Source organism: Hypanus sabinus, chromosome 25, assembly GCF_030144855.1.
Source record: "Hypanus sabinus isolate sHypSab1 chromosome 25, sHypSab1.hap1, whole genome shotgun sequence".
NCBI classification, from domain to species: Eukaryota; Metazoa; Chordata; class Chondrichthyes; order Myliobatiformes; family Dasyatidae; genus Hypanus; species Hypanus sabinus.
In genome coordinates this window covers 47,765,600-47,789,927 of record NC_082730.1, presented here as the reverse complement: position 1 = coordinate 47,789,927, position 24,328 = coordinate 47,765,600, and the positions used below count along the sequence as shown (strand labels likewise).

General features: G+C 51.9%; 1 protein-coding gene across 5 annotated transcripts in view; it reads right to left on the bottom strand.

Annotated features, from left to right (window-relative positions):
• pacsin1b (protein kinase C and casein kinase substrate in neurons 1b) overlaps window positions 1–24,328 on the bottom strand; it is a 433,272-nt gene that overhangs the window by 133,841 nt on the left and 275,103 nt on the right. For all 5 annotated transcript variants that reach the window (XM_059950548.1, XM_059950547.1, XM_059950550.1 and 2 more), the window contains one exon: window positions 8,443–8,642. In XM_059950548.1, coding sequence (XP_059806531.1) covers window positions 8,443–8,642 — 200 coding nt within the window. The remainder of the gene's footprint in view (window positions 1–8,442; window positions 8,643–24,328) is intronic.

Here is a 24,328-nt window from a genome sequence, read left to right as displayed (position 1 = left end):
GGACAACTGACAGTATTCACACTGAACGGGACACAGGGACAACTGACATTATTCACACTGAACGGGACACAGGGACAACTGACAGTATTCAGACTGAATGGGACACAGGGACAACGGACAGTATTCACACTGAACGGGACACAGGGACAACGGACAGTATTCACACTGAACGGGACACAGGGACAACTGACAGCATTCACACTGAACGGGACACAGGGACAAATGACAGTATTCACACTGAACGGGACACAGGGACAATAGGAGAACCGATAGTATTCAGACTGAACGGGACACAGGGACAACGGGACAACTGACAGTATTCATACTGAACAGGACACAGGGTCAACTGACTGTATTCACATTGAACGGGGCACAGGGACAACTGACTGTACTCACACTGAACGGGGCACAGGGACAACTAACAGTCTTCACACTGAACCGGGCACAGGGTCAACTGACTGTATTCACACAGAACGGGACACAGGGACAATGGGACAACTGACAGTATTCACACTGAACGGGAAAACTGACAGTATTTACACTGAAAGGGACACAGGGACAACTGACATTATTCACACTGAACGGGGCACAGGGACAACTGACAGTATTCACACTGAACGGGACACAGGGACAACTGACAGTATTCACACTGAACGGGACACAGCAACAACTGACAGTATTCAGACTGAATGGGACACAGGGACGCAGGGACAACTGACAGTATTCACACTGTACAGGACACAGGGACACAGTGACAACTGACAGTATTCATACTGAATGGGACACAGGGACAACTGACAGTATTCAGACTGAATGGGACACAGGGACAACGGACAGTATTCACACTGAACGGGACACAGGGACAACTGACAGTATTGACACTGAACGGGAAAACTGATAGTATTCACACTGAACGGGACGCAGGACAACTGACAGTATTCACACTGAACTGGACACAGCAACAACTGACAGCATTCACACTGATCGGGACACAGGGACGCAGCGACAACTGACAGTATTCACACTGAATGGGACAGAAGGACAACTGACTGTATTCACACTGAACGGGACACAGGGACAATAGGAGAACCGACAGTATTGAGACTTAACGGGACACAGGGACAATGGGATAACTGACAGTATTCACACTGAACGGGGTACAGGGACAAGTGACAGTATTCACACTGAACGGGACACGGACAACGGGTCAACTGACTGTATTCACATTGAACGGGGCACAGGGACAACTGACTGTATTCACACTGAATGGGGCACAGGGACTACTGACAGTATTCACACAGAACGGGACACAGGGACAACTGACAGTCTTCCCACTGAACTGGAAAACTGACTGTATTTACACTGAACAGGACACAGGGACAACTGACAGCAGTCACACTGAACGGGACACAGGGACAAATGACAGTATTCGCACTGATTGGGACACAGGGACAACTGACAGTATTCAGACTGAATGGGACATAGGGACACAGGGACTCCTGACAGAATTCACACTGAACGGGACACAGGGACAATAGGAGAACCGATAGTATTCAGACTGAACGGGACACAGGGACAACGGGACAACTGACAGTATTCATACTGAACAGGACACAGGGTCAACTGAGTATATTCACATTGAACGGGGCACAGGGACAACTGACTGTACTCACACTGAACGGGGCACAGGGACAACTAACAGTCTTCACACTGTACCGGGCACAGGGACAACTGACTGTATTCACACAGAACGGGACACAGGGACAATGGGACAACTGACAGTATTCAGACTGAACGGGGCTCAGAGACAACTGACAGTATTCACACTGAACGGGAAAACTGACATTATTCACACTGTACGGGGCACAGGGACAACTGACAGTATTCACACTGAACGGGACACAGGGACAACTGACAGTATTCACACTGAACGGGACACAGCAACAACTGACAGTATTCAGACTGAATGGGACACAGGGACAAGTGACAGTATTCACACTGAACGGGACACGGACAACGGGTCAACTGACTGTATTCACATTGAACGGGGCACAGGGACAACTGACTGTATTCACACTGAATGGGGCACAGGGACTACTGACAGTATTCACACAGAACGGGACACAGGGACAACTGACAGTCTTCACACTGAAAGGGACACAGGGACAACTGACAGTATTCACACTGAATGGGAAAACTGACAGTATTCACACTGAACGGGACACAGGGACAACTGACAGTATTCACACTGAACGGGACACAGGGACAACTGATAGTATTCACACTGAACGGGACACAGGGACAACTGACAGTATTCACACTGAACGGGACACAGCAACAACTGACAGTATTCACAGTGAACAGGGCACAGGGACAACTGACAGTATTGACACTGAACAGGGCCCAGGGACAACTGACAGTATTCAGACTGAACAGGACACAGGGTCAACTGACTGTATTCACACTGAACGGGGCACAGGGACAACTGACTGTATTCACACTGAACGGGGCACAGGGACAACTAACAGTCTTCACACTGAACCGGGCCCAGGGACAACTGACTGTATTCACACAGAACGGGACACAGGGACAATGGGACAACTGACAGTATTCAGACTGAACGGGGCACAGGGACAACTGACAGTATTCACACTGAACGGGACACAGGGACAACTGACAATATTCACACTGAACGGGACACAGGGACAACTGAAAGTATTCACACTGAACGGGACACAGGGACAACTGACAGTATTCACAGTGAACGGGGCACAGGGACAACTGACAGTATTCACACTGAACGGGACACAGGGACAACTGACAGTATTCAGACTGAATGGGACACAGGGACAACGGACAGTATTCACACTGAACGGGACACAGGGACAACTGACAATATTGACACTGAACAGGTCCCAGGGACAACTGACAGTAGTCACACTGAACGGGACACAGGGACAAATGACAGTATTCGCACTGATTGGGACACAGGGACAACTGACAGTATTCAGACTGAATGGGACATAGGGACACAGGGACAACTGACAGTATTCACAATGAACTGGAGACAGGGACAATAGCACAACTGACAGTATTCACACTGAACGGGACACAGGGACTACTGACAGCATTCACACTGAACGGGACACAGGGACAATAGGAGAACCGATTGTATTCAGACTGAACGGGACACAGGGACAACTTGACAACTGACAGTATTCATACTGAACGGGACACAGGGTCAACTGACTGTATTCACATTGAACGGGGCACAGGGACAACTGACTGTATTCACACTGAACGGGGCAGAGGGACTACTGACAGTATTCACACAGAACGGGACACAGGGACAACTGACAGTCTTCACACTGAACTGGAAAACTGACTGTATTTACACTGAACAGGACACAGGGACAACTGACAGCAGTCACACTGAACGGGACACAGGGACAAATGACAGTATTCGCACTGATTGGGACACAGGGACAACTGACAGTATTCAGACAGAATGGGACATAGGGACACAGGGACTCCTGACAGAATTCACACTGAACAGGACACAGGGTCAACTGACTGTATTCGCATTGAACGGGGCACAGGGACAACTGACTGTACTCACACTGAACGGGGCACAGGGACAACTACCAGTCTTCACACTGAACCGGGCACAGGGACAACTGACTGTATTCACACAGAACGGGACACAGGGACAATGGGACAACTGACAGTATTCAGACTGAACGGGGCTCAGGGACAACTGACAGTATTCACACTGAACGGGGCACAGGGACAACTGACAGTATTCACACTGAACGGGACACAGGGACAACTGACAGTATTCACACTGAACGGGACACAGCAACAACTGACAGTATTCACAGTGAACAGGGCACAGGGACAACTGACAGTATTGACACTGAACAGGGCCCAGGGACAACTGACAGTATTCAGACTGAATGGGACACAGGGACGCAGGGACAACTGACAGTATTCACACTGTACAGGACACAGGGACACAGGGACAACTGACAGTATTCATACTGAATGGGACACAGGGACAACTGACAGTATTCAGACTGAATGGGACACAGGGACAACGGACAGTATTCACACTGAACGGGACACAGGGACAACTGACAGCATTCACACTGAACGGGACACAGGGACAACTGACAGAATTCACACTGAATGGGACACAGGGACAACTGACAGTATTCACACTGAACGGGACACAGGGACAACTGACATTATTCACACTGAACGGGACACAGGGACAACTGACAGTATTCAGACTGAATGGGACACAGGGACAACGGACAGTATTCACACTGAACGGGACACAGGGACAACGGACAGTATTCACACTGAACGGGACACAGGGACAACTGACAGCATTCACACTGAACGGGACACAGGGACAATAGGAGAACCGATTGTATTCAGACTGAACGGGACACAGGGTCAACTGACTGTACTCACATTGAATGGGGCACAGGGACAACTGACAGTCTTCCCACTGAACTGGATAACTGACTGTATTTACACTGAACAGGACACAGGGACAACTGACAGCAGTCACACTGAACGGGACACAGGGACAAATGACAGTATTCACACTGAACGGGACACAGGGACAATAGGAGAACCGATAGTATTCAGACTGAACGGGACACAGGGACAACGGGACAACTGACAGTATTCATACTGAACAGGACACAGGGTCAACTGACTGTATTCACATTGAACGGGGCACAGGGACAACTGACTGTACTCACACTGAACGGGGCACAGGGACAACTAACAGTCTTCACACTGAACCGGGCACAGGGACAACTGACTGTATTCACACAGAACGGGACACAGGGACAATGGGACAACTGACAGTATTCACACTGAACGGGAAAACTGACAGTATTTACACTGAAAGGGACACAGGGACAACTGACATTATTCACACTGAACGGGGCACAGGGACAACTGACAGTATTCACACTGAACGGGACACAGGGACAACTGACAGTATTCACACTGAACGGGACACAGCAACAACTGACAGTATTCAGACTGAATGGGACACAGGGACGCAGGGACAACTGACAGTATTCACACTGTACAGGACACAGGGACACAGTGACAACTGACAGTATTCATACTGAATGGGACACAGGGACAACTGACAGTATTCAGACTGAATGGGACACAGGGACAACGGACAGTATTCACACTGAACGGGACACAGGGACAACTGACAGTATTGACACTGAACGGGAAAACTGATAGTATTCACACTGAACGGGACGCAGGACAACTGACAGTATTCACACTGAACTGGACACAGCAACAACTGACAGCATTCACACTGATCGGGACACAGGGACGCAGCGACAACTGACAGTATTCACACTGAATGGGACAGAAGGACAACTGACTGTATTCACACTGAACGGGACACAGGGACAATAGGAGAACCGACAGTATTGAGACTTAACGGGACACAGGGACAATGGGATAACTGACAGTATTCACACTGAACGGGGTACAGGGACAAGTGACAGTATTCACACTGAACGGGACACGGACAACGGGTCAACTGACTGTATTCACATTGAACGGGGCACAGGGACAACTGACTGTATTCACACTGAATGGGGCACAGGGACTACTGACAGTATTCACACAGAACGGGACACAGGGACAACTGACAGTCTTCCCACTGAACTGGAAAACTGACTGTATTTACACTGAACAGGACACAGGGACAACTGACAGCAGTCACACTGAACGGGACACAGGGACAAATGACAGTATTCGCACTGATTGGGACACAGGGACAACTGACAGTATTCAGACTGAATGGGACATAGGGACACAGGGACTCCTGACAGAATTCACACTGAACGGGACACAGGGACAATAGGAGAACCGATAGTATTCAGACTGAACGGGACACAGGGACAACGGGACAACTGACAGTATTCATACTGAACAGGACACAGGGTCAACTGAGTATATTCACATTGAACGGGGCACAGGGACAACTGACTGTACTCACACTGAACGGGGCACAGGGACAACTAACAGTCTTCACACTGTACCGGGCACAGGGACAACTGACTGTATTCACACAGAACGGGACACAGGGACAATGGGACAACTGACAGTATTCAGACTGAACGGGGCTCAGAGACAACTGACAGTATTCACACTGAACGGGAAAACTGACATTATTCACACTGTACGGGGCACAGGGACAACTGACAGTATTCACACTGAACGGGACACAGGGACAACTGACAGTATTCACACTGAACGGGACACAGCAACAACTGACAGTATTCAGACTGAATGGGACACAGGGACGCAGGGACAACTGACAGTATTCACACTGTACAGGACACAGGGACACAGGGACAACTGACAGTATTCATACTGAATGGGACACAGGGACAACTGACAGTATTCAGACTGAATGGGACACAGGGACAACGGACAGTATTCACACTGAACGGGAAAACTGATAGTATTCACACTGAACGGGACGCAGGACAACTGACAGTATTCACACTGAACGGGACACAGGGACGCAGCGACAACTGACAGTATTCACACTGAATGGGACAGAAGGACAACTGACTGTATTCACACTGAACGGGACACAGGGACAATAGGAGAACCGATAGTATTGAGACTTAACGGGACACAGGGACAACGGGACAACTGACAGTATTCACACTGAACGGGGTACAGGGACAAGTGACAGTATTCACACTGAACGGGACACGGACAACGGGACAACTGACAGTATTCACACTGAACGGGGTACAGGGACAACTGACAGTATTCACACTGAACGGGACACAGGGACAATGGGACAACTAATAGTTTTCACATTGAACGGGTTGGAAGGATATCAATGCTTGCTTTTCATTAAATTTCTTTTGATAGTTTTTCATTGTTCCTCAATGGGAGACAATTATCATATCCCCTGTGACAATTATCATCTGTGACAAGGATAAACAGCCCCTGGTCTTTCATAGGGAACATTTGACTTCTCTCCCGGGAAGCGGATTCTATGGCATGTATGTAGATTGCATGCAGTCCACCCCTCGTCTGTTTAGGTGGCACCCATGGTAATAGTATCTATCATGGTCATCTTTACCACTAAATGAAGCAGGCATCTTTTACAGCAGTGAGCTATGAGGTGCTTTCACAGAAAGCATCTTATGCTGGCCTGGCTCTTGCTTGACTATGACGTTGGATGAGATGTTTTCAAGTCCTCACTGACCTGGTGTATGTATCAGGTTTTGGGTAATAAATGGTTTGGTGTGTTGGCATTGGCTTTGCTCTGCGTAAATTGTTTTTTTTCTGTTGTTTGTCTGGATATTCATTCATGGTTGGTGTGGATTATTTGTGCTGAATGTCCTGCTTCCAGGCTACATTTCTCAATGAACTCCGTGTATTAAAGATGTTGTTGTTAGTAATTTCTTCTCCTCAGTTGTCTTTGCTACACGGTAATCAGCTCAATTCCATTAACTGATTAACTTGTCCAACTGACAGCCAATACAGGGAGTAGTTCTCCCTGGTGGCTCAACATTTTAATTCTGATTCCCATTCCGACAAGTCAGTTCATGGCTTCCTCTTGTGTCGTGATGAGACCACACTCAGGGTGGAGGAGCAACACCTTACATTGTGTCTGGGTAGGCTCCAACCTGATGGCATGAATATCGATTTCACCAGCTGTCAAAAAACACCTTTTCCTCCCCCTCCCTTCTTCTTCTATTCCCCTCTCTGACCTCTTTCCTCTCTGACGCACCATCAATAACTCTCAGAGACTGGAAGTGAACAATAGGCTTTTATTAGCAGCAAAAGGGACCACGACATCTCGGAGACTGAGGTAGGAGCAGTGCCCCAATTGCCTTTATACAGGGGTCTGTGTGAGGAGCCACAGGAGCAGTCAGCAGAGGGGTGTGTCCAGACAGGTATACATAGTTTACCACATTCTCCTCTCCTGCCCAGCACCTCCCTCTGGCGCCCCTCCTCCTCCCCTTTCTCACACGGTCCACTTTCCTCTCACATCAGATCCCTTCTTTTCCAGCCCTTGACCTTTGCTACCCATCCAGCTTCACACCTCATCTTCTCACTATCCTCCTTCCCCTCCCCCTATCTTTTTATTTTGGTGTCTTCCCCCTTCCTTCCCAGTCCTGAAGAAGGGTCTCATTTCCTAACTCGCTGGGTTCCTCCAGCATTTTGTGTCTGTTGCTTTACATATCCAGCATCTGCAGAATTTGTGGTCATACAAGTTGGGTTGTGGTCGACAAACTCTTTCATTGTGGTTTGGGACAAATGATGCAGGTGAAATCCTATGAAGACAGTTCTGGTAAACAAACAAGTGGAGAAAACTTCAATGCCACACAGAGGAAGCATTTGTCTCCAGAATCTCACCTGCTTTAAAGCTCAGCTCATCCTGTTCTTGTCCTTCATAATCATACAGTGCACGTACACGCACTCCCTGCACGTGGGCAGGAGAAGCGTCTTCGTCAAAAGGATTTGTTCCTCCGTTGGCATCGTTTGTGCCGGGGTTGTTTGTTTCATCGTCCGACCATTCAGCAGAGTATGTCTGATTCTTCTCGTAGCTGCTCACGCTGCGAGGGAAAAGTGAGGGAGGGAGAGGAAAGAGAGCATGACAGCGTCTGTATCTCAGGAGAGGGCTGGAGAAAAACTGAATAGTGGAAACTTGAGAGAAGTATAATCTTAAAAATCTTTATCTCTCTTTCCCTCAGATGTTGACTGGCATGCTACATTTTTATCCAAATTTTTTCTGAAGTTTTGTACTGTCTGAGGATGAGGCAATCAGGTAAAATAAAAGATTATCTGTTTTTGTCACATGTACGTCAAAACATACAGTGAAAGGTGCCGTTTGCACCAAACCAAATCAGCAAGGATTGTGCTGGGCAGCCTGCAACAGTCGCCATGCTTCCAATGCCAGCAGAGCATGCCCACAACCATCTCCCCCTGGAATGTCAGAGGAAACCAGGGCACCTATCGGAAGCCCATGCGGTCATGGTGAGAATGAACAAACTCCTTATAGACTGCAGTGAGAAGATCAGAGATCACTGGCATTGTAAATGCATCCCGCTAACCTCTCTGCTCCCTGGCCAAACTGCAAAGTGAGCGTGTGGCAACATAGCAATGCTCAGTTGGTTATAATTGGAAAGGCTCTGCCAGACACCAGGCGCCTCAAACAGACAATCCATTCTGAGCTCTGTCTGGTAAAGAGATGAATTGAAAAGATTCAGTGATGCAATCGAAGACTCCATAAAGAATGCAGCATCACTAATGACACCCAGAATCCCTGGCCCACAGCAGCTCAAGATGACCAAAGATAACTCAATTGTTTTGACAGTTAATTCAAAATGGAGTGTATTGGGGTGGTATTGAAAACCTCAAGCCCATTCATCACTATCACACAGAAGCCCTGCATAAGTAGCAGGAAGTCTGCACCATTTTTACCCATATCAGGCACCTTCTGCTCTCTGTAGTTCCCACGTTGGCCTCATTACTTAACTCAGCCAGACCCAGAGTGGAAACAAGCATCCTGAGGTACTGTTTAACAGAAGCAGGCTAGTTACTTAACCCCCATTATGACTGGGCCTCCTCTAATGGAAGTATTGCTCCTCAGTGACTGAACCTCACAAAAGCATTTTCCCCTCTCTTCTGTTAAGAAATCGTTCTATTTTAAGTTCTTTCCTTTCCTTAATTATCGTGGTCAAATAAAGGCAACTTTCCATCATGCCTTGGCAAAAATTCCATTTGCAGATATGAATCAACCATTCTGTTCCTGCTTTGCTCCGCTCAGCGAATCTTGCTGTAATTTTGCCCAACTCATGGTTCACATTTTTAAAATATGAATTCTGTATAATACAAAAGCTATCTGAAAAGCAAATTTACACTAAGAAGGCACAGATATTTAAGGAAACAACAGGTCTATTTTTACCCACTCTGTATGTGCGTTCCTTTGTTAATGTCTCAGCAATTGACAAAATTGTTGAAACCTTTCCTCCCTCTTTCAAATGCAATCAGATATGGCATTGGAGCAAAAATTCATCTCCATTCATGTGTATTTGCAAAATAAAAAACAGGAGGAAGCAGAGAATGTTGGTGCTGTTATAATGAATGGCTACATGCCGTATATACACACAGATTAAAAGGACCAAGGTGTGGGAGTTCAGGCTCCCGTACTTCCTACCTGGTGTTAGTGGGTAGAAGATGGCATTGCTCTGATGGTGGGACTTTTTGTTAGACGTTGCCTTCTTAAGGCAGATATAACTGCTGGTGGGGAGGGGTGTGCTTGTGATGTCTTGGGGCCCATATTGGTAAGTAGACCCCAGTATCACTATGTCATCCATTTGCTGCCTTATGGAGTGAGAGTAATGGTGCCGTGTGTTCCACAGGGAGGTGTAGAGTGTCATGGACAATAGACAATGGGAGCAGAAGTAGGCCATTCGGCCCTTCGACCCTGCATCGCCATTTTGAGATAATGGCTGATAATCTACTATCAATACCCGGTTCCTGCATTGTCCCCATATCCCTCGATTCCCCTATCCATAGGACAGGCATCTAGCTCCATCTTGAAAGCATGGAGGAGAGGAGTTGGCTGAGCCCAAGCAGGGAGGTGGATAGTGTCATGGAGGAGAGGAGTTGGCTGAGCCCAAGCAGGGAGGTGGAGAGTGTCATGGAGGAGAGGAGTTGGCTGAGCCCAAGCAGGGAGGTGGATACTGTCATGGAGGAGAGGAGTTGGCTGAGCCCAAGCAGGGAGGTGGATACTGTCATGGAGGAGGAGTTGGCTGAGCCCAAGCACGGAGGTGGATAGTGTCATGGAGGAGAGGAGTTGGCTGAGCCCAAGCAGGGAGGTGGATAGTGTCATGGAGGAAAGGAGTTGGCTGAGCCCAAGCAGGGAGGTGGATACTGTCATGGAGGAGGAGTTGGCTGAGCCCAAGCAGGGAGGTGGATACTGTCATGGAGGAGAGGAGTTGGCTGAGCCCAAGCAGGGAGGTGGATACCGTCATGGAGGAAAGGAGTTGGCTGAGCCCAAGCAGGGAGGTGGAGAGTGTCATGGAGGAGGAGTTGGCTGAGCCCAAGCAGGGAGGTGGAGAGTGTCATGGAGGAGGAGTTGGCTGAGCCCAAGCAGGGAGGTGGATAGTGTCATGGAGGAGAGGAGTTGGCTGAGCCCAAGCAAGGAGGTGGATAGTGTCATGGAGGAGAGGAGTTGGCTAAGCCCAAGCAGGGAGGTGGATAGTGTCATGGAGGAGGAGTTGGCTGAGCCCAAGCAGGGAGGTGGATAGTGACATGGAGGAGAGGAGTTGGCTGAGCCCAAGCAGGGAGGTGGATACTGTCATGGAGGAGAGGAGTTGGCTGAGCCCAAGCAGGGAGGTGGAGAGTGTCATGGAGGAGAGGAGTTGGCTGAGCCCAAGCAGGGAGGTGGAGAGTGTCATGGAGGAGAGGAGTTGGCTGAGCCCAAGCAGGGAGGTGGAGAGTGTCATGGAGGAGAGGAGTTGGCTGAGCCCAAGCAGGGAGGTGGATAGTGTCATGGAGGAGAGGAGTTGGCTGAGCCCAAGCAGGGAGGTGGAGAGTGTCATGGAGGAGAGGAGTTGTCTGAGCCCAAGCAGGGTGGATAGTGTCATGGAGGAGAGGAGTTGGCTGAGCCCAAGCAGGGAGGTGGAGAGTGTCATGGAGGAGAGGAGTTGGCTGAGCCCAAGCAGGGAGGTGGATAGTGTCGTGGAGGAGAGGAGTTGGCTGAGCCCAAGCAGGGAGGTGGAGAGTGTCATGGAGGAGGAGTTGGCTGAGCCCAAGCAGGGAGGTGGAGAGTGTCATGGAGGAGGAGTTGGCTGAGCCCAAGCAGGGAGGTGGATAGTGTCATGGAGGAGAGGAGTTGGCTGAGCCCAAGCAAGGAGGTGGATAGTGTCATGGAGGAGAGGAGTTGGCTAAGCCCAAGCAGGGAGGTGGATAGTGTCATGGAGGAGGAGTTGGCTGAGCCCAAGCAGGGAGGTGGATAGTGACATGGAGGAGAGGAGTTGGCTGAGCCCAAGCAGGGAGGTGGATACTGTCATGGAGGAGAGGAGTTGGCTGAGCCCAAGCAGGGAGGTGGAGAGTGTCATGGAGGAGAGGAGTTGGCTGAGCCCAAGCAGGGAGGTGGAGAGTGTCATGGAGGAGAGGAGTTGGCTGAGCCCAAGCAGGGAGGTGGATACTGTCATGGAGGAGAGGAGTTGGCTGAGCCCAAGCAGGGAGGTGGATAGTGTCATGGAGGAGAGGAGTTGGCTGAGCCCAAGCAGGGAGGTGGAGAGTGTCATGGAGGAGAGGAGTTGTCTGAGCCCAAGCAGGGAGGTGGATAGTGTCATGGAGGAGAGGAGTTGGCTGAGCCCAAGCAGGGAGGTGGATAGTGTCATGGAGGAGAGGAGTTGGCTGAGCCCAAGCAGGGAGGTGGATACTGTCATGGAGGAGAGGAGTTGGCTGAGCCCAAGCAGGGAGGTGGATAGTGTCATGGAGGAGGAGTTGGCTGAGCCCAAGCAGGGAGGTGGATACTGTCATGGAGGAGAGGAGTTGGCTGAGCCCAAGCAGGGAGGTGGATAGTGTCATGGAGGAGAGGAGTTGGCTGAGCCCAAGCAGGGAGGTGGAGAGTGTCATGGAGGAGAGGAGTTGGCTGAGCCCAAGCAGGGAGGTGGATAGTGTCATGGAGGAGAGGAGTTGGCTGAGCCCAAGCAGGGAGGTGGATAGTGTCATGGAGGAGAGGAGTAGGCTGAGCCCAAGCAGGGAGGTGGATACTGTCATGGAGGAGAGGAGTTGGCTGAGCCCAAGCAGGGAGGTGGATAGTGTCATGGAGGAGAGGAGTTGGCTGAACCCAAGCAGGGAGGTGGATAGTGTCATGGAGGAGAGGAGTTGGCTGAGCCCAAGCAGGGAGGTGGAGAGTGTCATGGAGGAGAGGAGTTGGCTGAGCCCAAGCAGGGAGGTGGATAGTGTCATGGAGGAGAGTATTTGGCTGAGCCCAAGCAGGGAGGTGGAGAGTGTCATGGAGGAGAGGAGTTGGCTGAGCCCAAGCAGGGAGGTGGAGAGTGTCATGGAGGAGAGGAGTTGGCTGAGCCCAAGCAGGGAGGTGGAGAGTGTCATGTAGGAGAGGAGTTCGTTGAGCCCAAGCAGGGAGGTGGATAGTGTCATGGAGGAGAGGAGTTGGCTGAGCCCAAGCAGGGAGGTGGATAGTGTCATGGAGGAGAGGAGTTGGCTGAGCCCAAGCAGGGAGGTGGATAGTGTCATGGAGGAGAGGAGTTGGCTGAGCCCAAGCAGGGAGGTGGGAGTGTCATGGAGGAGAGGAGTTGGCTGAGCCCAAGCAGGGAGGTGGATAGTGTCATGGAGGAGAGGAGTTGGCTGAGCCCAAGCAGGGAGGTGGAGAGTGTCATGGAGGAGAGGAGTTGCTGAGCCCAAGCAGGGAGGTGGAGAGTGTCATGGAGGAGAGGAGTTGGCTGAGCCCAAGCAGGGAGGTGGATAGTGTCATGGAGGAGAGGAGTTGGCTGAGCCCAAGCAGGGAGGTGGATAGTGTCATGGAGGAGGAGTTGGCTGAGCCCAAGCAGGGAGGTGGAGAGTGTCATGGAGGAGAGGAGTTGGCTGAGCCCAAGCAGGGAGGTGGAGAGTGTCATGGAGGAGGAGTTGGCTGAGCCCAAGCAGGGAGGTGGATACTGTCATGGAGGAGAGGAGTTGGCTGAGCCCAAGCAGGGAGGTGGAGAGTGTCATGGAGGAGAGGAGTTGGCTGAGCCCAAGCAGGGAGGTGGATACTGTCATGGAGGAGAGGAGTTGGCTGAGCCCAAGCAGGGAGGTGGATACTGTCATGGAGGAGGAGTTGGCTGAGCCCAAGCACAGAGGTGGATAGTGTCATGGAGGAGAGGAGTTGGCTGAGCCCAAGCAGGGAGGTGGATAGTGTCATGGAGGAGAGGAGTTGGCTGAGCCCAAGCAGGGAGGTGGATACTGTCATGGAGGAGGAGTTGGCTGAGCCCAAGCAGGGAGGTGGATACTGTCATGGAGGAGAGGAGTTGGCTGAGCCCAAGCAGGGAGGTGGATACTGTCATGGAGGAGAGGAGTTGGCTGAGCCCAAGCATGGAGGTGGATAGTGTCATGGAGGAGAGGAGTTGGCTGAGCCCAAGCAGGGAGGTGGATAGTGTCATGGTGGAGAGGAGTTGGCTGAGCCCAAGCAGGGAGGTGGGAGTGTCATGGAGGAGAGGAGTTGGCTGAGCCCAAGCAGGGAGGTGGATAGTGTCATGGAGGAGAGGAGTTGGCTGAGCCCAAGCAGGGAGGTGGAGAGTGTCATGGAGGAGAGGAGTTGTCTGAGCCCAAGCAGGGAGGTGGATAGTGTCATGGAGGAGAGGAGTTGGCTGAGCCCAAGCAGGGAGGTGGATAGTGTCATGGAGGAGGAGTTGGCTGAGCCCAAGCAGGGAGGTGGATAGTGTCATGGAGGAGAGGAGTTGGCTGAGCCCAAGTAGGGAGGTGGATAGTGTCATGGAGGAGAGGAGTTGGCTGAGCCCAAGCAGGGAGGTGGGAGTGTCATGGAGGAGAGGAGTTGGCTGAGCCCAAGCAGGGAGGTGGATAGTGTCATGGAGGAGAGGAGTTGGCTGAGCCCAAGCAGGGAGGTGGAGAGTGTCATGGAGGAGAGGAGTTGGCTGAGCCCAAGCAGGGAGGTGGAGAGTGTCATGGAGGAGAGGAGTTGGCTGAGCCCAAGCAGGGAGGTGGATAGTGTCATGGAGGAGAGGAGTTGGCTGAGCCCAAGCAGGGAGGTGGATAGTGTCATGGAGGAGGAGTTGGCTGAGCCCAAGCAGGGAGGTGGAGAGTGTCATGGAGGAGGAGTTGGCTGAGCCCAAGCAGGGAGGTGGATACTGTCATGGAGGAGAGGAGTTGGCTGAGCCCAAGCAGGGAGGTGGAGAGTGTCATGGAGGAGAGGAGTTGGCTGAGCCCAAGCAGGGAGGTGGATACTGTCATGGAGGAGAGGAGTTGGCTGAGCCCAAGCAGGGAGGTGGATACTGTCATGGAGGAGGAGTTGGCTGAGCCCAAGCACAGAGGTGGATAGTGTCATGGAGGAGAGGAGTTGGCTGAGCCCAAGCAGGGAGGTGGATAGTGTCATGGAGGAGAGGAGTTGGCTGAGCCCAAGCAGGGAGGTGGATACTGTCATGGAGGAGGAGTTGGCTGAGCCCAAGCAGGGAGGTGGATACTGTCATGGAGGAGAGGAGTTGGCTGAGCCCAAGCAGGGAGGTGGATACTGTCATGGAGGAGAGGAGTTGGCTGAGCCCAAGCAGGGAGGTGGATACTGTCATGGAGGAGAGGAGTTGGCTGAGCCCAAGCAGGGAGGTGGAGAGTGTCATGGAGGAGGAGTTGGCTGAGCCCAAGCAGGGAGGTGGATAGTGTCATGGAGGAGAGGAGTTGGCTGAGCCCAAGCATGGAGGTGGATAGTGTCATGGAGGAGAGGAGTTGGCTGAGCCCAAGCAGGGAGGTGGATAGTGTCATGGAGGAGAGGAGTTGGCTGAGCCCAAGCAGGGAGGTGGGAGTGTCATGGAGGAGAGGAGTTGGCTGAGCCCAAGCAGGGAGGTGGATAGTGTCATGGAGGAGAGGAGTTGGCTGAGCCCAAGCAGGCAGGTGGAGAGTGTCATGGAGGAGAGGAGTTGGCTGAGCCCAAGCAGGGAGGTGGAGAGTGTCATGGAGGAGAGGAGTTGGCTGAGCCCAAGCAGGGAGGTGGATAGTGTCATGGAGGAGAGGAGTTGGCTGAGCCCAAGCAGGGAGGTGGATAGTGTCATGGAGGAGGAGTTGGCTGAGCCCAAGCAGGGAGGTGGAGAGAGTCATGGAGGAGAGGAGTTGGCTGAGCCCAAGCAGGGAGGTGGAGAGTGTCATGGAGGAGAGGAGTTGGCTGAGCCCAAGCAGGGAGGTGGATACTGTCATGGAGGAGAGGAGTTGGCTGAGCCCAAGCAGGGAGGTGGAGAGTGTCATGGAGGAGGAGTTGGCTGAGCCCAAGCAGGGAGGTGGAGAGAGTCATGGAGGAGAGGAGTTGGCTGAGCCCAAGCAGGGAGGTGGAGAGTGTCATGTAGGAGAGGAGTTGGTTGAGCCCAAGCAGGGAGGTGGATAGTGTCGTGGAGGAGAGGAGTTGGCTGAGCCCAATCAGGGAGGTGGATAGTGTCATGGAGGAGGAGTTGGCTGAGCCCAAGCAGGGAGGTGGATAGTGTCATGGAGGAGAGGAGTTGGCTGAGCCCAAGCAGGGAGGTGGATAGTGTCATGGAGGAGAGGAGTTGGCTGAGCCCAAGCAGGGAGGTGGATACTGTCATGGAGGAGAGGAGTTGGCTGAGCCCAAGCAGGGAGGTGGAGAGTGTCATGGAGGAGGAGTTGGCTGAGCCCAAGCAGGGAGGTGGAGAGTGTCATGGAGGAGAGGAGTTGGCTGAGCCCAAGCAGGGAGGTGGAGAGTGTCATGTAGGAGAGGAGTTGGTTGAGCCCAAGCAGGGAGGTGGATAGTGTCGTGGAGGAGAGGAGTTGGCTGAGCCCAATCAGGGAGGTGGATAGTGTCATGGAGGAGGAGTTGGCTGAGCCCAAGCAGGGAGGTGGATAGTGTCATGGAGGAGAGGAGTTGGCTGAGCCCAAGCAGGGAGGTGGATACTGTCATGGAGGAGAGGAGTTGGCTGAGCCCAAGCAGGGAGGTGGATAGTGTCATGGAGGAGGAGTTGGCTGAGCCCAAGCAGGGAGGTGGATACTGTCATGGAGGAGAGGAGTTGGCTGAGCCCAAGCAGGGAGGTGGATAGTGTCATGGAGGAGAGGAGTTGGCTGAGCCCAAGCAGGGAGGTGGAGAGTGTCATGGAGGAGAGGAGTTGGCTGAGCCCAAGCAGGGAGGTGGATAGTGTCATGGAGGAGAGGAGTTGGCTGAGCCCAAGCAGGGAGGTGGATAGTGTCATGGAGGAGAGGAGTAGGCTGAGCCCAAGCAGGGAGGTGGATACTGTCATGGAGGAGAGGAGTTGGCTGAGCCCAAGCAGGGAGGTGGATAGTGTCATGGAGGAGAGGAGTTGGCTGAACCCAAGCAGGGAGGTGGATAGTGTCATGGAGGAGAGGAGTTGGCTGAGCCCAAGCAGGGAGGTGGAGAGTGTCATGGAGGAGAGGAGTTGGCTGAGCCCAAGCAGGGAGGTGGATAGTGTCATGGAGGAGAGTATTTGGCTGAGCCCAAGCAGGGAGGTGGAGAGTGTCATGGAGGAGAGGAGTTGGCTGAGCCCAAGCAGGGAGGTGGAGAGTGTCATGGAGGAGAGGAGTTGGCTGAGCCCAAGCAGGGAGGTGGAGAGTGTCATGTAGGAGAGGAGTTGGTTGAGCCCAAGCAGGGAGGTGGATAGTGTCGTGGAGGAGAGGAGTTGGCTGAGCCCAATCAGGGAGGTGGATAGTGTCATGGAGGAGGAGTTGGCTGAGCCCAAGCAGGGAGGTGGATAGTGTCATGGAGGAGAGGAGTTGGCTGAGCCCAAGCAGGGAGGTGGATAGTGTCATGGAGGAGAGGAGTTGGCTGAGCCCAAGCAGGGAGGTGGGAGTGTCATGGAGGAGAGGAGTTGGCTGAGCCCAAGCAGGGAGGTGGATAGTGTCATGGAGGAGAGGAGTTGGCTGAGCCCAAGCAGGGAGGTGGAGAGTGTCATGGAGGAGAGGAGTTGCTGAGCCCAAGCAGGGAGGTGGAGAGTGTCATGGAGGAGAGGAGTTGGCTGAGCCCAAGCAGGGAGGTGGATAGTGTCATGGAGGAGGAGTTGGCTGAGCCCAAGCAGGGAGGTGGAGAGAGTCATGGAGGAGAGGAGTTGGCTGAGCCCAAGCAGGGAGGTGGAGAGTGTCATGGAGGAGAGGAGTTGGCTGAGCCCAAGCAGGGAGGTGGATACTGTCATGGAGGAGAGGAGTTGGCTGAGCCCAAGCAGGGAGGTGGAGAGTGTCATGGAGGAGGAGTTGGCTGAGCCCAAGCAGGGAGGTGGAGAGAGTCATGGAGGAGAGGAGTTGGCTGAGCCCAAGCAGGGAGGTGGAGAGTGTCATGTAGGAGAGGAGTTGGTTGAGCCCAAGCAGGGAGGTGGATAGTGTCGTGGAGGAGAGGAGTTGGCTGAGCCCAATCAGGGAGGTGGATAGTGTCATGGAGGAGGAGTTGGCTGAGCCCAAGCAGGGAGGTGGATAGTGTCATGGAGGAGAGGAGTTGGCTGAGCCCAAGCAGGGAGGTGGAGAGTGTCATGGAGGAGAGGAGTTGGCTGAGCCCAAGCAGGGAGGTGGATAGTGTCATGGAGGAGAGGAGTAGGTTGAGCCCAAGCAGGGAGGTGGATACTGTCATGGAGGAGAGGAGTTGGCTGAGCCCAAGCAGGGAGGTGGATACTGTCATGGAGGAGAGGAGTTGGCTGAGCCCAAGCAGGGAGGTGGAGAGTGTCATGGAGGAGGAGTTGGCTGAGCCCAAGCAGGGAGGTGGATAGTGTCATGGAGGAGAGGAGTTGGCTGAGCCCAAGCATGGAGGTGGATAGTGTCATGGAGGAGAGGAGTTGGCTGAGCCCAAGCAGGGAGGTGGATAGTGTCATGGAGGAGAGGAGTTGGCTGAGCCCAAGCATGAGGTGGAGAGTGTCATGGAGGAGAGGAGTTGGCTGAGCCCAAGCAGGGAGGTGGATAGTGTCATGGAGGAGAGGAGTTGGCTGAGCCCAAGCAGGGAGGTGGATAGTGTCATGGAGGAGAGGAGTTGGCTGAGCCCAAGCAGGGAGGTGGAGAGTGTCATGGAGGAGAGGAGTTGGCTGAGCCCAAGCAGGGAGGTGGATAGTGTCATGGAGTAGAGCAGTTGGCTGAGCCCAAGCAGGGAGGTGGATAGTGTCATGGAGGAGGAGTTGGCTGAGCCCAAGCAGGGAGGTGGAGAGTGTTATGGAGGAGAGGAGTTGGCTGAGACCAAGCAGGGAGGTGGATAGTGTCATGGAGGAGAGGAGTTGGCTGAGCCCAAGCAGGGAGGTGGATAGTGTCATGGAGGAGAGGAGTTGGCTGAGCCCAAGCAGGGAGGTGGATAGTGTCATGGAGGAGAGGAGTTGGCTGAGCCCAAGCAGGGAGGTGGATACTGTCATGGAGGAGAGGAGTTGGCTGAGCCCAAGCAGGGAGGTGGAGAGTGTCATGGAGGAGGAGTTGGCTGAGCCCAAGCAGGGAGGTGGATAGTGTCATGGAGGAGAGGAGTTGGCTGAGCCCAAGCATGGAGGTGGATAGTGTCATGGAGGAGAGGAGTTGGCTGAGCCCAAGCAGGGAGGTGGATAGTGTCATGGAGGAGAGGAGTTGGCTGAGCCCAAGCATGAGGTGGAGAGTGTCATGGAGGAGAGGAGTTGGCTGAGCCCAAGCAGGGAGGTGGATAGTGTCATGGAGGAGAGGAGTTGGCTGAGCCCAAGCAGGGAGGTGGATAGTGTCATGGAGGAGAGGAGTTGGCTGAGCCCAAGCAGGGAGGTGGATAGTGTCATGGAGGAGAGGAGTTGGCTGAGCCCAAGCAGGGAGGTGGAGAGTGTCATGGAGGAGAGGAGTTGGCTGAGCCCAAGCAGGGAGGTGGATAGTGTCATGGAGTAGAGCAGTTGGCTGAGCCCAAGCAGGGAGGTGGATAGTGTCATGGAGGAGGAGTTGGCTGAGCCCAAGCAGGGAGGTGGAGAGTGTTATGGAGGAGAGGAGTTGGCTGAGACCAAGCAGGGAGGTGGATAGTGTCATGGAGGAGAGGAGTTGGCTGAGCCCAAGCAGGGAGGTGGATAGTGTCATGGAGGAGAGGAGTTGGCTGAGCCCAAGCAGGGAGGTGGATAGTGTCATGGAGGAGAGGAGTTGGCTGAGCCCAAGCAGGGAGGTGGATAGTGTCATGGAGGAGAGGAGTTGGGTGAGCCCAAGCAGGGAGGTGGATAGTGTCATGGAGGAGGAGTTGGCTGAGCCCAAGCAGTGAGGTGGAGAGTGTCATGGAGGAGGAGTTGGCTGAGCCCAAGCAGGGAGGTGGATAGTGTCATGGAGGAGAGGAGTTGGCTGAGCCCAAGCAGGGAGGTGGAGAGTGTCATGGAGGAGAGGAGTTGGCTAAGCCCAAGCAGGGAGGTGGATAGTGTCATGGAGGAGGAGTTGGCTGAGCCCAAGCAGGGAGGTGGATAGTGTCATGGAGGAGGAGTTGGCTGAGCCCAAGCAGGGAGGTGGATAGTGTCATGGAGGAGAGGAGTTGGCTGAGCCCAAGCAAGGAGGTGGATAGTGTCATGGAGGAGAGGAGTTGGCTAAGCCCAAGCAGGGAGGTGGATAGTGTCATGGAGGAGGAGTTGGCTGACCCCAAGCAGGGAGGTGGATAGTGTCATGGAGGAGAGGAGTTGGCTGAGCCCAAGCAGGGAGGTGGATACTGTCATGGAGGAGAGGAGTTGGCTGAGCCCAAGCAGGGAGGTGGAGAGTGTCATGGAGGAGAGGAGTTGGCTGAGCCCAAGCAGGGAGGTGGATAGTGTCATGGAGGAGAGGAGTTGGCTGAGCCCAAGCAGGGAGGTGGATAGTGTCATGGAGGAGGAGTTGGCTGAGCCCAAGCAGGGAGGTGGATAGTGTCATGGAGGAGGAGTTGGCTGAGCCCAAGCAGGGAGGTGGATAGTGTCATGGAGGAGGAGTTGGCTGAGCCCAAGCAGGGAGGTGGATAGTGTCATGGAGGAGAGGAGTTGGCTGAGCCCAAGCAAGGAGGTGGATAGTGTCATGGAGGAGAGGAGTTGGCTAAGCCCAAGCAGGGAGGTGGATAGTGTCATGGAGGAGAGGAGTTGGCTGAGCCCAAGCAGGGAGGTGGATACTGTCATGGAGGAGAGGAGTTGGCTGAGCCCAAGCAGGGAGGTGGAGAGTGTCATGGAGGAGAGGAGTTGGCTGAGCCCAAGCAGGGAGGTGGATAGTGTCATGGAGGAGAGGAGTTGGCTGAGCCCAAGCAGGGAGGTGGATACTGTCATGGAGGAGAGGAGTTGGCTGAGCCCAAGCAGTGAGGTGGATAGTGTCATGGAGGAGAGGAGTTGGCTGAGCCCAAGCAGGGAGGTGGAGAGTGTCATGGAGGAGAGGAGTTGGCTGAGCCCAAGCAGGGAGGTGGATAATGTCATGGAGGAGAGGAGTTGGCTGAGCCCAAGCAGGGAGGTGGATAGTGTCATGGAGGAGAGGAGTTGGCTGAGCCCAAGCAGGGAGGTGGATACTGTCATGGAGGAGAGGAGTTGGCTGAGCCCAAGCAGGGAGGTGGAGAGTGTCATGGAGGAGAGGAGTTGGCTGAGCCCAAGCAGGGAGGTGGATACTGTCATGGAGGAGGAGTTGGCTGAGCCCAAGCAGGGAGGTGGATACTGTCATGGAGGAGGAGTTGGCTGAGCCCAAGCAGGGAGGTGGATACTGTCATGGAGGAGGAGTTGGCTGAGCCCAAGCAGGGAGGTGGATAGTGTCATGGAGGAGAGGAGGTGGCTGAGCCCAAGCAGGGACGTGGATAGTGTCATGGAGGAGAGGAGTTGGCTGAGCCCAAGCAGGGAGGTGGATACTGTCATGGAGGAGGAGTTGGCTGAGCCCAAGCAGGGAGGTGGATACTGTCATTGAGGAGGAGTTGGCTGAGCCCAAGCAGGGAGGTGGATAGTGTCATGGAGGAGAGGAGGTGGCTGAGCCCAAGCAGGGAGGTGGATAGTGTCATGGAGGAGAGGAGGTGGCTGAGCCGAAGCAGGGAGGTGAGTTGAACATGTCTGTGTTCTGTTGCTTATCCACCATGCCCCACTGGCAAGTTTGTGCCTCAGCCCACACTGCTCGATGCAGAGCCTATGCCAGTGAGTGGCGTATCCTCCTATCCCATCAGCTAAATATTTAATAATCATGGCACATATTTGAAATCTTACACATTCAGTTATCTCCCGACACTTGCAGTATCTGCCCATTACCTCTACTCTGTTTCCTCTAGCTAAACTTGGCCAATTTCAGCAGCTTCATTGTTGACTGACCATATGGAAGTCCATGTAAAGGACACAAAAACAGACTGCTGGAGGAACTTGGCTGGCAGTCAGACAACATCCGTGGGGGCAAAGCTACTGTTGCCATTTCATGTTCCGACTGTACTTCAGAACGGTACCGCAGATGCTGTCTAACCTCTGACCCACTGAGTTCCTCCGACTGTTCGGTTTTTTTTTGCTTCACATTTCAGTATCTGCTGCTTATGTTTCAATGTAAATGACAAGTAATGGATATCACCCTGTCCACTGGGCTTTTTTCTTAAAGTCAACTCTTCAAAAACCAAAATCAGGTCTGTCAACCATAATGCAACTTTTACCTGTTGAAACCAGAATGCTACTATCATCTAAAAACAAAAAAGTAGCCCCCTCTTTCTGTCCTTAAATTCAACTGCAATGTGGACATTTTCTGAAAATAGATGCACAGCTAACTGGTGTTACATTGTCTTGTATTAAATATCAAAGTCCCAAGATCTAACAGAACAGTTCCCAAGTCTGCAGAAAGATGGAGGCTCATAACATTGGAGCTTTGCAATCTACTTCACACCTTTCTATTCTCTTGGAGATTTAGTTTTTGTTAGTACCTTCATTGCTGTTACTTTGTTCACATCAGATCTGGTAATCCCATTATTTCCTGTTCCTTGTGCTGGCTGGTATAGATTCTTGGCCCACTTTCTGCTTCCTCCATTGAAAAAAATGATGCCATGCAATTATCACCACACTTATTTTATCAGTGCAGGGGACCAGGTCAGTGTCTGGGATAGTGTGCTGCTTTCCCTCAGCTGAAGATAATGAAAATTATACCTTACTAAGGTAAGGTCATAAAATACAGGAGCCATTCAACCCAGTGAGTCTGCTCCACCATTTTTTCATGGCTGATCCATTTCCTTCTCAACCCCATTCTCTTGTTACCTTTCATGCCCTGACTAATCAAGAACCTATCAATCACCATCTTAAATACCCCCTGTGGCAATCATTTCCACAGTTTCACCACCCTCTGCCTAGAAAAATTTCTCACCTCCATTCTAAGTGGATGTCCCTCTAATCTGATGTTGTGCCCTCTGGTCCTAGACTCTCCACTATAGGGAATACCCTCTCCACACTCACTCTATCTAGGCCTTTCAAATTTCGACAGGTTTCAACGAGATCTCCCCACATTCTTCTAAATCCCAAAGCCATTAAACACTCCATATGATAATCCTTTCATTCTCAGGATCATTCTCGCGAACCTTCTCCAAAACCTGTCCAATATCAGCACATCCTTTCTCAGATAAGGGGCTCAAAACTGCTCACAATACTCCATGAGGCCTCACCAGTGCCTTATTAAAGCCTCAGCTCAGGCAAGGATTACTCATTTAAAATATGTAGCAAATCAGACAACATCTGTGGAGATCAACATCAAGTTTCAGATGTAATATTGAAGATTAACACTGATTGATCAGATTTCCATTATTTGCAGTTTTTGCCTCCTTTAATTTCATTTTCAGATAAATAAATAGGATAAAGAAAGTCATGGCAGTTAGGTTAATTAGCATGAACATCCAGAACAGCCAAAGGGAGAAATGAATGAAGCACTGGCATTTCATTTGATCTGAAAGAATGAAGTTCAGCTAGATGCTTTTCTTTTCATTAAAAAAGCAATGTACAGGGCAAGTGTTTCTTATTTTGCTGCTGCAAATATCCAATGGAAAACAAACTAAAGTTATATGGAATCTTGAAAGATTGGGTCCTATAAAGGCTGCTCCAACCATCCCTCACTTTGACTGGTGGGTGGCCCTACTATACTGCTACTGAATTGGTATTCACAGGATGTTTGGCACATTTTCTATTGCTTCCACTGAAACAAACAATGTAATTTTGATAAGGATTCTAGATCCACTCAATTAGAAAATGTGGAACCGGCCTTTGGACCAACCAAAATACTGTTTACCACTTCAAAAGCCAGGGACTGACTGTAACTGAAGGCAATGGTCTTGTAGTTAGACTCCAGCCCATGAGTATACAGCCACAATGCACACTGATGTCCAGTATGGCAGGAAAGAATAATCTATGTTCTTTTTGGTGACAGTTTAAGGAAGTTTGTATAAAGTTTAAATGAAGTACTTTTCTTCCCTTGCATACTAAGAAAGGCATTACCATCATGTCACAGGCTGCAAAACGCAGACAGCACTTCTGAATGATACCTTGTGAGCAGATTTATATCTGTATTTGTAAAAACATGTGACAAGGAAGATGTTAAGAAATTTATTTGCACATACAAATCCATTGTGAGAGAGGCAGAGTGCATACGAATAGCATATTAGAGGCAGGAGGACGAACACAGGGCAACAGACTTTTGTTAGATTTCCAAA